This window comes from Pavona decussata, unplaced genomic scaffold (genome assembly GCF_977016875.1).
Source record: "Pavona decussata unplaced genomic scaffold, jaPavDecu1.1 SCAFFOLD_134, whole genome shotgun sequence".
Classification (NCBI taxonomy): Eukaryota; Metazoa; Cnidaria; class Anthozoa; order Scleractinia; family Agariciidae; genus Pavona; species Pavona decussata.
In genome coordinates, this window is record NW_028145547.1 from 153,399 (window position 1) to 167,784 (window position 14,386).

At 37.9% G+C, this 14,386-nt stretch overlaps 2 protein-coding genes across 2 annotated transcripts in view; both read left to right on the forward strand.

The window, feature by feature from the left end:
* The window catches only part of LOC146467562 (uncharacterized), a 33,303-nt gene extending 21,972 nt beyond the window's left edge, over window positions 1-11,331 (forward strand). Inside the window, exon 5 of the transcript XR_014867667.1 lies at window positions 11,317-11,331. The gene's annotated coding sequence lies outside the window, so the exon portion shown is untranslated. The remainder of the gene's footprint in view (window positions 1-11,316) is intronic.
* On the forward strand, window positions 626-13,821 carry LOC146467564 (actin-related protein 6-like). The gene is made up of 15 exons (XM_085125497.1): window positions 626-702; window positions 774-960; window positions 2,288-2,350; window positions 3,373-3,433; window positions 3,790-3,928; window positions 5,930-5,986; window positions 6,475-6,514; window positions 6,645-6,703; window positions 7,838-7,916; window positions 8,596-8,640; window positions 9,230-9,293; window positions 9,447-9,506; window positions 11,916-11,991; window positions 12,412-12,474; window positions 12,931-13,821. Exons 1-15 carry the CDS (start codon window positions 632-634, stop codon window positions 13,061-13,063), a joined length of 1,197 nt encoding a protein of 398 aa, XP_084981623.1. The 5' UTR covers window positions 626-631; the 3' UTR covers window positions 13,064-13,821.
* Window positions 13,822-14,386: the final 565 nt, after the last annotated feature.

Here is a 14,386-nt window from a genome sequence, read left to right on the forward strand (position 1 = left end):
AAGGTATTTTTGTCCGGCTTATGGCTATGCGGGAAAAGAAGACTTAAGCAAGGGTTATTAAAATCCTAAAAGAAAATTGGGAGTAATCACGCATTTTTCAGATAAAATTAAGCTTCAATTTGGAAAAATTTGCCATACGTTGTTATATATAGTTTTGACGCTTTCATGCCGATCAGAAAAATGCATCCACGAATTTCCTTTTTATATATTCAGAATCTCTTGCTAGGATCTGCATTTTCTGCATATTTATAAACGGCGCAAAAATACTTTCGTTTTTGTCAGCACTGTACCGTAGTTTAAGGGCGCGGTGCCTCCAAACGATTTGCGCGTCTCATCTGTGCCTTTGCGCGGCTTCTGACTGTGCCGCTGTGTGGGAAAACTTTCAAAGTGGGAAGATCTTAGCAAGGATTAATTGAAATCGAAAGAGAAAATTGGGGGCAACCACGGTTTTTTTTTTTTTTAGAGATTATCAAGCTACAATTTGGCCATACATTATTATGTATTTTAACGCTTTTAACGAGGTCGTCAAAACGTGGTTGGAACACTACTTTCCAGCAAGTCCTACCACTTTTCGACGCCCGCCCGGAAACGAGGTTACGCGGAGCCCTGGATCCCAGTGGGTAAATCCAAGATGGCGGTTCTGGTGCTCGATAATGGCGCCAGTGCTGCCAAGATCGGTTTTAACACAACAGACAGTCCAAGGTGCGATATAAAATCATGCGACATGTTTTGGTTCGCTCATCTAGCAATTTATTGTATTTTTCTCCTATTAGGCTCGTCCCGAACTCTATTTTCAAGGCGAAGAGCGAGCGTCGAAAGCTGTTTATTGGTGATCAACTCGAGGAGTGCAAAGACTATTCAGGCCTGTTTTATGTAAAGCCTTTTCAAAAGGACTTCTTAGTCAACTGGGATGTAGAGAAACAGATATGGGATTACATGTTTGGCAAAGAAGTTATGAAGGTAAAAAGATAGCTCAATTATAAACTTTTGAAATACACGTGTAAGCTAACTTTTGACAGAATTCAAATGTAGTCTGACATTTTTTAACAATTGTTTTAAATTTTACTTTATATATAACAAAGAGTGTGGGGGCTTGCATCTTAAATTTAATTAATTAATTTCTTACTTAATTAATTAATTAATTTTCACATAGACCCATAGTCGCATACATTCATTTTCCCCAGACCACTGTCATACCAATGCATCAGTCAATTCCAGTTGTGCTCATACCCCCTCCCCTGGGTATTAGCGGGGCCTTTTTTTCATATTACCATATGGGAGTCGGGCAATAGCCTATCCCAGACAGTTTGACGACTTCATGATTTTCACCTCAGCACTGTCACTAATCCTTTCGATGATAAGTTCATTTGCAAAGATGACACATTTGTGATGAAAATAAGCGTGTTGAACAAGGACAAAAATAAGACGTTAGATCCACAGAATGAATGGTGGAGTAACAATGAGAAATATGACCGCAAAGTATTTTTTATCTGCTTGCATGTTGCTTTAATTGCCTATTGAAGTGTAACATTGTATCTGCATGCTTTTGTTTGCCTACACATAGCAATGACCTGCATGTAAATCTGGGGGCAAAAAAGTGATTTGTATAGAATACTGAGACTTACCTTAATTTAGTTACAAGTACATGATGACTACAGAGGCTATTAGAATAGGTTTTTGTTTTCAATAAAGCTGTCATAGTATATTTCAAACGGGGTTATCAAAGTAGGAATGTCCATTTCTCTGTGGGTGACACTAGAGGTATGTGCAATGTAAATTCAACAACACCACCACTACCAACAACAACAAACTTTATTTTTATACCACACTGGAATACAGAGGAAATAAATAAGTAAACAGTACCAAAGTAGTGCCTCCATTTATAATGTCATCTGAGCTGAAATCAAAATGAAAGTTAAGTTTGCTATTGTACATGTACTCTCTTTGTCTCAAATTTTGAAATTAGTTCATGTAAAGGTTTAATTTTTAAGGTACCGGTATGTAGGGTATTAAAAGAAGTTTCCAATTTTGCAGACAAATAATGTTATTGTTTGATTCCAGTCTGCTGGTCTTGAACTGTCTTTGCTCTTGGAGTGGCTGGTATTTTAATACAAAAGCAGGTCTTTGGTTTTGAACTATTCAAGACTCAATTCTCAACTCGATTCTCAGTACTCGGTAGTTGTGAGGATTGAGTTAAGACTGCCAGCTTATATTGCCTGGATGTACTGAACTATTAGCTTTTGCCTCAAGTTTGTACATAATAATATTCTTTTATTTTACTTTCAAGGTTGATTCTCCTGAAACAACCATTCTTGTGACGGAGCCCCACTTCAACTTTAGCTCCATCAAAGTATGTTTGATTTTATTACATAGTTGATAAGTTTTAGCTGTATGTTTGAATTAAGTAGCCTAGTAGCTAGGTATTTTAGATTAGTATTGAAATCAAGAGCAAGATTGCTGCATAAGAAAAATTTCAAGGAGTGGGCAAATCAAAGACTGAGCCATTAGGAACTCAACCTGTGAAATATTTTAATACAGCATTTGAAAAGTTTTGGGTACCCAGAGCAGTGCCTTGGGTGTCCCAGGCTACTGGGCTTCATTAGGTAACAGCCTTGGAAAGCTTAAACCTCAAATGTTCAGACTAGGTGGCCAGGTCCGATTCTCAGCCACAGGCACCAGTCTGAACATGCCCGAGCAAAAATCTCAGAACTGTGTCTGGGCATGGATACTACCTCAAGACGACTACCTCCGAGACGACTAAAGTGTTTATCAGGCAACCAAGTTTTCAGTAAAATGTAAGGGCTAGTCGTCTGAGAAGGAAACTACAGACAACCAAGGTATATGCAATGAAAATTTCAACAAATCGATTTTCCTTGATTTTCAGGAATTCTGCAAGTATGGTGAGAGCTTCAATACCAACCAATGTAAAACCAATCAGGACATGTGCGTGCAAATTTGCAAATTGAGCGTATCATCCAACTTCAATGCCAAGAGAAACTTTAGGATTAAGAATTTTCAATTAGCTAAATTTAATTTCAGTTCAAATGAAATCGCCTGGAAATATCGTTAGATTAGTGAATTTTCGGGGATGCACTGGCATTTAAAGCATCTGCCTCCTAGCTGTCAAGGTCTCAAAAGTAGATTGTTTTGCCTGCTTCTGGCCTCATTTACTTGAATTGTATACAACATTTTATCTTTCACATTAAATGATTAATTTTTTTGGAGGGTGTTTTATTTTTACTTTAAAGTAAGTCTCATCCCCTAACAATAATAATTTTGTAAATTCAATGAAATAAAGGTCTGTGGACAAATTGCAGAAAGATAAAATTAATGTATCAGTAAAATATGATATATTGTCTTTTTTTTTCTAAGGATGCTATGGATGAAATTTTGTTTGAGGAATACAATTTTAAAGCTCTGTGCCGTTCAACAGGTAAATCCCTTTGTACAATTACAGCTTTTGCACTGGGGTTGTTATGAACTTTTCGCTGTCACAGTGGTAGAATGGAAATTTACAGGCATCCATCTACCAGTACATGTACACTGTTGTGTGTTGAATGTTATTCTCTGTTTTGTGAAATAGTAACTGTTTGATTTTTTTCTCAGTGCATGAGCAGGCGGAATTCTGTAAATCATGCATTCTGATTGGTTCTGGCAGCTTGTGCATGATTGCATGATTTGTTGCAAAACCTGGGCCTTGCATTCTTGATATTCAATGTTATTCACCAGCCTTGGTCAGTCTGTATAACAAATATTTACCAAGAGTAATGGCTGTTGTTCTAATCCTAGCTGCCCAACTGAGTGCCTACAAAAGCCACAGTGATGAATCAGAAAAACACCTCTTGTGTCTGGTTGTGGATTCCGGATATTCCTTCTCACATATTGTACCAGTTTTCAATGGCAAAGTGTTAAAGAAGGGTGTAAAAAGGTGAGGTAGAACTTTGGCTTTGTTGCTTGATCTGCCTTATAGTTATCATCAGACAGGCTTTCTTGCCAACTCATAAAAATTATATTTATTTGCAATTTTTGCATTTGTTTTCTAATTGTATATATTTTCCATTTTGTGTTTGTTCTACATGATGATAATAAAATATTGAAAAGAAATTTTCAGGGCTTCTGATAGGGTGCGAAAAAAATTTGGAAATTATGCGGCACTTTTAAGTCTCATTATGCGGCAAGAAAAGTCTATTATGCGGCAAATTGTGCGATTTCATTTTAGCTAATTTATCCTTGTTTTATTAGGTCTTAGAGGAGCATAATCCATTTTTTGCTGTTCAAGAAGCAATTAGAGCATGGAAAAATGAAGAAACAGCTGAAATAAATCATTTGTTGCCTCATTTCAAATTATTGAAAATCAGATAATGCTAATTTAGTCAAGTCAGCATTTATTGCTTCCCACCCGCATTTTTTTCCTGCTTTCTGCTTGTGTGACTCAGCTTCAAGGTCACAAACTTTCGAAGATGATCAACCACTATGTTGCACAAAGAGCAAAACAACAGGCCATTGTCAACATAAAATGTTCCTTCTGAGTACTTTCTTGCCCTGTCTTTTGCCAAAATATTTACAAGAAGGTGCGATTTTTTTTTCTCCTGCAAAGAAGTGCTCGGCGTTTTAACAACAAACTTATCCATAATGAGGATGTTTGTTTCAATTAAAACAAAATAACTACATATTGCAAGTGACTAATCGAGCAGTTTTCACGCAATGCCTACATCGCAAGTATGAAGGGATCAAATGACATCTTAAAAATATATCAATGATTGTGATTGGTGTATTTACATAAAAGGATTGTTTATTCCGTGCCAATGATCACTGGCTTAATATTGAAAACCAGCACCAGGTCCCCAACATGTAAAATGAAGCATAGAATGCCTGTTTGTTCGCTTGTTCAACGAACAATTGCTTCGAGGTGATTTTTGATGCCTTTTGAAGGAAAAAACTTCTTGAGATAACGTTTTAATTATAGGAGAACTTAACATTAAGCGAGATTTTTGCTCTTTTTTTCTTAAATTGTGCGATTTTGTACAAATTCTGCAAATTTTCATGAATTATGCGATTTGTTGCGAATTTTAGGTCAATTATGCGAAATCGCAACATCGCATAATATCAGAAGCCCTGAATTTATGACATAAATGAATTGAAATATAATGGCCTTAATTACATGTAGCTCCCACAAGTCTCCTGTCGCTCACTTATCCGTACAAGTAATTGGAAGGTCATGTAGGTTCGACTGCTGTTGGGAGAACTCAAATTTCTTTTTTTCCGAAAATGCTTGTATTACTGACTGAATAATGCATGGCAACCATAATAAATATTAAAGTTAGTTAAAGCAGTCCTCTAAGCTTCTTTTTAACCCAGCTTTAACTACAAACAGATCCTTGCTAGCATCCTGTTGTGAAAGATTTGAAATCCCGTTATTCCAACCAATATAGGCATGACCTTTGGAACCTGTTGTCAGAGTGAACTTCACCTTTGTTTTTTAAATACCACATAACTCTGAACATAAGCCCTAGGTTTTTGGTTTTATCAATCACAGTTTCTGTAAAAACTAACTCCCTTATTTATTGGATAAACAGTGGACATTACTCTGGTGGTGATGGCAAATTTTGTGTGAGGTCAAGATGTGCTATTTAAGGGTTGTAATAGTTTGAGAAACCAATCAGATAATTATGTACGGATTCCCAAGATAAATTATGTGGCATTTGCACATGATTATCAATAACATCATACAAACGTCTCTCCAATCCCATGGCTTTTTTAATAGTTAAATCCATGGGCAGCTTTCCACAAGTTACATTGGAATAATAAATTATAATCAGAAAAATTTTGATATTATTATTTTGTAGGACACTGTCCTTTAAGTCCCTTTACCATGATTGGGTGAACGCTGTTGCAGTTGTGACTCTTCTTTTCTTCTTTATTTCTGCAGGATTAATGTTGGTGGTAAATTGTTAACAAATCATCTAAAGGAAATCATATCCTACAGGTACACTGTAAAGAAATGCTGTATTAAACTTTACCTTCCTCAACATATGAGACAAGAACATTTTCAAATTTGCCCATATTTTTACTCTACAATCTTGGACAAAGCTTATTGAGAAATACGCACATTGTGCACATAAATTTCAGTCTCCCTTAAGGAAAACACTGTCTGAAGAGTAGTAATCCTTGAACCCCCCTCCCCCCCTCACTTTCCCCACAGATAGTGTTGGTTTGAAAGTTGCCACTGAAGAAAAGGCTGGGTAATCATCTGACCAACACTGATAAGGGGAAGGGGGGGGGGGGTGGGGGGTTAGTTGTTGAATCGACAGATGTATCACTGTAGTGGTGGAATTTTTTGGTTGACAAACATTTCTTAATGTTCAGTTTTGTCTAAGATTGTAGCTTACTGCAAACTATAGCTTAATACTTTTAGCTAGCAAATGCAGCACTTATAAAATCTGCTATAATGCATTTTGCTTTGTCAACTTGCAGGCAGTTACACGTCTTAGATGAAACTTATGTGATGAATCAGGTAAGGAGCCTGGGTGATTGTTAGAAACATGTTTTTCCTCTCTCAATCAACCTCAGTACTGTGTGAATGTATGTGTGGAGTACACCCAATTTTTAGAGTCATATTTCAGTTGCTGTAATTGTTTTAACAGGTCAAAGAGGACACTTGTTATGTAACAGATGACTTCTACAGGGACATGAATGCTTCTAAGTAGGTCCAACTATATTAAAATGTTCTATATGTTTAGTAAGGAAACTGTGTTCAGTTTGTCACAAGAATGGGATTATAGGAAAGTCTGAGTTCGTAACAAGATCCCTGCCTGACTTTTCTTGTACCACTCTCTCTGAGTTAAACTGCAGGGAGGCAATTTTACTGTGCAGCTACCAATTATTTATTAAATGAACCTTGGCTATTGCGAATATCATTTACACAGTGCATTGGTCCTCATAAATTACAATTTCCTTATCTCCGTCTCAAAGGCATTTAAGCTACAGCTTATGTCAATGATTGACTGTGGGAGGCTGTCACAGCTCTCAGTATGAAGCTGAATTTGTAGACAAAAGTGTGAGCGTATGGTGGAATGATGTGTCTAGAGTGCATTTGATGAGTAGTACCTAGAGGTGAACTTGGGTCATCCCGCAGTAAGGTAGAGTCTGAGTTGAGGGCTTGGTTGAAAAGTATGATGGTGCTCTCTTATCTTCTTTGCTTCAGCAATTTCCATCCAATTTCTGCTAGATAGTTCATGATAGTGCCTGGTACAAAGTTGTAATAGACAGACTTCACGAAGCGAACCGCACGCCGCTGCACTTTCCCCCGTTCTTGACAGAGGTTATCAGTGTGCAGTTCCCAAATAACGCTTGCATACATGCACTCCAACAGGGTTTGCACCAAACCAGAACAGGCAGCCTCCTTGACCCTTGGATTACAGAAGGAGAGATTTCTTCCAGTAGACATATTTATGTACACATCACACTCCTGCACACCTGTCTGCCCATCGATAGAATGCCCCAATCACAAAACTATAGGGAGAGCTGTAGATCAGTTTAATTACTACGTGTAGGTTCTTGTGTGACACACTTACTTCTAGGGTTGGTATTATATCCAAAGGTGGTAAAATATACATGTATGGAGCCTGGGTGTCAGTAGTAAATAAATATTAAAGCACTATTCAGTTTGCCATGTCTCCTGCTAGGAAAGTTTTAAGGGGCAGTAGACTTAGCTGTTAAAAATAGGAACCGCCATCATCACAAAGTATGAAAAATATGTCAAACAGAGGGAGAAAACAGTGTTAAATAGATTTTGTAAAAAACAAAAATATTGATACAGTTGTTGCTTTCACTGTAGGTTAAGAGGTGCTAAGAATACCGTGGTGCGGGACTACGTGTTACCTGACTACACACATATAAAGAGAGGCTATGTTAAGGTCAAGGGAATAACTTTTAAATTTGTAGATTGTGGTGGGTGAATTTATAACAAAACACTCTATTTGAAGCAGAGGAGTGATGGTCTAGATAGTGGGTTGTTCAAAGAGTGAATAGCATTATCCAGAAGATAAGTCACTATCCAGTGAATAAAATAAATATTTTTTAAGAACTGGACCATCGGATAATGCTCCATGGGATATTAGCCATTATACATATCTTTGAAAAGGAGGTCATTAAGTCATCTTCTGGTCATTCCTAAAAAGTGGTAATAAAACCAAAACCAAAGTAATTACTCTGGCCAATCGCAACAGATGTAAACAACACAACAAGCCAATCAGAATTCGAAGCAAATACATGTAACTGGTGCCAAGCGCAGGAAAACCTGTGTGGCAAAAACAGGATAACCTGATTGGTTTTAGTTTGGGTTCCCATTGGTTGAGAAAGTGACGCGAGTTTTGTTAACCAATCACAGAGCATAGTAATGCAAAACCAAAGTAAATGCGAAATTACTGTCAACACTCAACTGAAATCCCATTGCAAGATAGGTAAATTATCCTATTCTTGTTTGTTTGCAACTTGCAAGTTTGTTGATCACTAAAAATAAAGTATACTGCAATAAGTTGAAGGAACAACTTTTTTGGTATTGAGGTGGTTATTAACTTTTGTTGTTATTTGCAGTCAACAACGGAAATGTTGCTTGGATCGAAAAAAGAAAATGAGCAGGTTTGAATGATTACCTAATGTTCAAAGTGCAAGTTCCCTGTAGGCTTATATGATGAACTATGAGTATTTTTAACAAACCAGCAGTAAATCCAGTTCTTCATAGAAGGAGAAGAGGGAGCAAAAAGGGGTTCCAGGATTGAGTTAGTTTCAGAAAAAAAAATGGGGAGGGAGGGTGGGAGACAGGGCAATTCCCCCTCCTAGCTTTTCCCCTCAGGATAAGTGACAAACACTCATTTCTGCAGTAAGCAAGGGAGGGCTGTGAAGAGGTATGTTTATATGAAGGCATGAGACCGTCATACTCACATTTGACTCTGTCATTTCTCTTGGGACCATCAGATTTCCTTCCACTAACATCATTACACCAATTCTGTTTCCCAGCCTTGGTTTATCCACCTTCCATAGCTTCCTCCTCCTTTACTTCTGTAATAACCACAATCGGACAGAACTTGAGTAACATGGTGTCCAACTTACTGGATGCCTTAGTTACATATCTACTGTGATGCCAAAGTGAAGGAGTATGTCAGGGTATATTGGGGGCTTTTGTAAGTTCCAATGTTGTTTGGTCCTAAATATGATTGTGCTTTCCTAGATACTAAGGATGAACAATGAGAGATTTGCTGTTCCTGAGCTACTGTTTCATCCATCCGATATAGGTAAGCGTATAATCAAGTTTTACCGTTTACAGTAACGTTTTACCTGCCATTGTTTGTAATGTCACTTGTCTTTATTCGTCCAAGTTTCGGACTTATTGCTGTCACTTTTGTTAACAAGGTTTGCTAATTTCAATTCTTACATGTACGTTTTAGGAATCCAAGAAATGGGAATACCAGAGGCAATCGTTCACGCAATAGATCAGTTGCCGATCGGTAGGTGTCTTAAAGTTTCAGCTGAAGCGAGAATCTTTATTGTGCCAAGTCGAGATGGCAGGGTTAATTGTTTTTCTACCAAAGTAGAGGAAGGAAATAAACAAATCCACTTTTGCGTAACGCCTCATCATGACACCTCAACACTGTAAGCCGTTCAAATACAATAATTCTCCAGGTTTATTTTATACAACGCTGAATCTATTTTTTTGCCTGTACATCTATTAAGCGTTTCTACACTTGATACAAGAAAAGCTGTTAAAGCCTCAACGCTAAAGCTTGCTAAAACCACTTGATAGTTCACTGAAAAGCTCAAAAGTTACCTGCGGGTCCTCATTTTTTTTTTCAATTAATGTAAACTGTTTTAGTGGTTGAAGTTTTTGTTGTTGTAAACTTTTGCCCACCCGAATGCTTTTGTATTATTGTTGTCTTCTCTGCTTTCCTCGCAAATCGTACATTTGTGAAATGCTTCAGCTGCTGTCGTAACTGGTGTTGACATCAAATTCTACTACTAACAGTATATTTCATGTTATAATCCATCAAATATTTTCGCTCGCGCGCGATTGGTCTAAACGCCTCACGTGACCGAATATACCCCAGCTAAAACCGGCGAATATCCGAGGATATTCCCCAAGTGATATTCCCCAATTTCAAAAACTTCAAGGAGCGTCAAGTTTGCAATTAAAATGAATGTCAAGATGGGGGAACGGTTTGCTTTTGTGACAGAAGAAGAAATGAACCTGCTGGTCGATAAACCAGTACCAGAAAACAACATACGCTCTAAACGTTTTTGACGGTAAGCTGTTCGTAAACGAAATGTTGAAATACTCAAGCTCGTATTTGCGACATTTTCTCTTGGTTTGAACAGTCCTTGAATTAAAAATGTGGTAAAACTGAAAAATATGAAAGGCGAAAAGTTTTAGCCCATCTCATTTAAGAGTATTTATGGTTTTCTTTCAGTCTGGCGAAATGAAAAAGCCATCAACAAGCTATTAAACGAGTTTAATTAATAAGCTCGAAGCTCGCTCACACGACGGCAAATATTACAGTTGTGATTCAATGAGAGCAATTCGTGCTGGCCTGGATATAAGGAATTTAAATAACGAAAACATAAATTTCAGTACCATTACTGACAGAGTTCAAGCCGGCAAATGATGCTATCAATGCTCACCTGGTCGAGATCGCTCGCGAACATAAAATCTCGTCCACGAAACAAAAACCAGCCATGATACCCCGAGATGTCGAAATTCTCTACGAAGAGAAGCAGCTTGTCCTACTCTCGAGCAACAAGTTTAATCCTCAGTGATTGCGAACGACTTCGTTGCTGGCTCCATTCAATGTCAAGTTAGCAAAGAAAGCGCTTTGATGGAATCCAGCAAAAACAACCGGTGGCGTCGTATTCGACTGCAGGTTCAGCTTCGATTTCTTCACAGGTCGTTTTCGGCCAGCAAATTCCACAATTGTATTTTCGATATAAAGTGCTGCTCCAATTGAACACGAGATAAAGGAAGAGAACGACAAAGCGCTGGCTGTTTCGTTGACGGCAGTTTACACTTTTTACGGAATGCGATACTTTACAGTTTTTCGCTTTCAGTGATCTTTAGCTTGTTCTCGAGATGTAGTTAGATCCCCTGTAACCTTATCCGTCACTTGTATCTTGCTGTTGTCTTTCACGGAATTAAACAAGTTTACTTTCCTTTCAAATGTTTTACCTTTTTCCCAAACAAACGCTTTCGACCTGAAGCGAAATCTGACGTGGAGATTTTTATTTGGAAGCCAACTGACAAACTTTGACGTGATTGACATATGACAGAATGGCAGTTCCCGCCTCCCCGATTCCCGCGAGATTCCCGCATGTTGCGAAAAATATTTGAAGGATAATAAACACAATAGCCTCCATTTGACTTTAAAAATATGCTCAGATATTTGTCCTTGGACATTATCTGCTCCTCGAAGCTCACAGTTTTCCTCGAGTTTCGCTCTCGGAAAACTGTTCGCTTCTCGGAACAGATAATGTCCGCGGACAAATATCTGAGCATATTTTCGCGCCAAATGGAGGCTATTGTTTATTTATTCTCCAAAGGATTCAAAACAACAGAGAGATTTAGAATCGCGTTTACGGCAAACGGCAAACGTGAGATTCGTGTTTGTGTTTTCTCCATGAAAAAAACGTGAATGTACAGAACAATTCTGACCTTTGATGCTAACGCAAAACCACTCAATTTTGCTGAGAAACTGAAAACAGCGAGCGGCAAATGAAGGATAAACATGGTCACGGTGTCATTTTTGCCGTTTGCCTTGAACCGGCGTAATTCTAAATCTGTCTAATGTAATTTGATGGAAACATCAGCGCTAACTCTCTAATGCAAGGGCTAGCCATATCTGACACTTGTTTCTCTTTGTTGCTTTCAGAAATGCAGCCCCACTGTTATATGAACATATTGTTAACTGGAGGAAATGCTCTTTTCCCTGGAATGAAAGAAAGAGTGTAAGGAACTATCCGTTATAGAGATTTAATTCCTTCTAAAGGGCTAAATTATGCCAAACAGATCTGATTTGACAACTTTCCTTTGGCTTGCTGTTGTTTAACAAATAAATAAATAAATAAATAAATAAATACATAAATAAATAAATAAATAAATAAATGTTGACATATCTTCGCATTAAGAAGTGAAATACAATATGTTTATATTAATTTCTTGCTTTTATCCAAATTAGTCATTTACGCAGCTTTTCTAAGGTTGTGCTTTAAGAACTGTTTTGTTTTTCTTATAGTATTCATATACAAGTTTGTGGTACGACACTGACAATAATTTGGCTCCGAGGATGTCGTAAATTCCCCTTTCTGTGGTTTCGTGATAGCTGTTTAGTTTTCCTTACCTAACCTTACTTTATCCTTATGGTTTAGGTTTTCTGAACTTCGATCTCTCGCTCCTTGTGATGTGGACGTCTCCCTTCATTGTCCCCCAAGGTGGGTCATCATTCTGTCAAGTTAAAATAATGTACTTATAATTCAACAGAGTTCTGTTTGCGTTGCATAGATATTGCACACCTCGGTATAACTTTGAAACTCTTGGTTGTATTCGTATTACTAGTAGACTGCAAGCAGTCGCACTTTCTTCCTCAGAGCACGCGCGGAAAGCGACGGTAAAATTATGCAAATTAGAAAAGTGAACAAGGAGGGATTGGCTTTACCGCTCGCTAGAAATCGCGCGCGCGTGACAGAACTTAGGATAAGAAGGTTGACTGCTCGCAGTCTATCTTGCTAGCGAAATTCACAGTAACTTGCAACGATTTTAGAAGCTTAACACTAAGCACAGCATCAGAAATTACAACAAATTCACTCAAAATTAGTAATGGCTTTCTTTTTTCGTAATTTGCGTGCCAAATATTGATCAACATTCCATTAAATTGTGTTTATTTAAAGGCCCATAACGCACGCCTGGGAAGGCGGAGTTGCCTTGTCCAAGACAGACGTGTTTCTGAATAAGATGTGCGTGACCAAAGCGGAGTACGATGAACATGGCAAGAACATTTGTAGAGAGAAATTCGACTCTTGACAACGCCACCATGCTCTTGAGCTCACATGCGCACGCCTGTGGTTTGTGCTGCTAATGTACGACTTGGATGTACAGTATTGTCAGTACTAAAGTAAAGATCTGCGTGTCCGCGTTGGAGAGAAGTATGTTAGATTGAAGCAAAACATATTCGAATGTTTCAGCCTCAGCTGCTCAAGGCCACCTAAGTGACTGCATATTGGATCGGCGTCCTAATCCTATTACCACTGAGGGTACTCAAGCTCAGTCAAGGAAAAACTCAAGAGCGAACAGTACCACTGGAGCGCTCTGCTGCTGAATAGGTTTCCCTGTAATGGACAAAGTTAAGGTTCGTTTTTTTCCCCCGCAAACGTAAACGTTAGAATGACCTTGTATGCCATAATGAACATCGTAACATAAAGGTCCTACTCAACAACTTTCATTTAAATTTTCACGCCACAGGATTTCATGCACTCAAACATTTGAACCACCTTGAATAACTTTGTAAACAGCTTCACAGCAAAGGGCTGCCCAACGGCTTTCATTTGAATTGTCGTACAACATAATAAACAACACCAAAAGTAAGCGCTCCTCAATGTTGCTTTCGTTTGAATGGCTACCTTACAAGACTAAAGGTTTCACATGTTGATTATCCAGATCCATTGTGTCGGCACGTAAAGTCACGCGATCGCAAACATTTGGTCCTCGAACATGTCTGGGTGTAAGTCGTCACGCGTCACACAACGGTTCTGTACACAGAAGCGTTTTGTGACGCGTGAATTGGCAAGGAATGGTTTTCGTTTTCTTTTGTTTGTTTGTTTGTTTGCTGGTGTTGCTAGGCGACTGAAGCAGTATCAAAGCCCCAAACGTTTTATTCTTTTGCACACTTCTCTTCCGTCTTCCTTTAATATACCGAGCTCCAAATCGGGCAAACTCTTGCACCGCTTTGTACAAGACTCTATGTTTATACATTTTAATATGGTGCAAATCGAATATGAAAAGGCGTAGCATGACAAAGAAGCTGCTACAACGTGAACGTCTGGTCAGGAAGAAACTTTGCTGAAAATGTTCTTAGAGAAATTAGCCGATAGTAAATATCTCAGTCGGTCAAATTGTCATTTTATTATTATTATTATTATTATTATTATTATTATTATTATTATTATTATTATTATTATTATTATTATTATTATTATTATTATTATTATTATTATCGCCTTACATGTAAGTCTACAGTACTAAAAGTACTTTTCAGAAAAGAAAGAAAGGAAGAAAAGGAGAATCACAAGTTTCGTTCTCTATACATAAAATCCATGTTCACACAAAAGCCACGCACGCGCACATTGA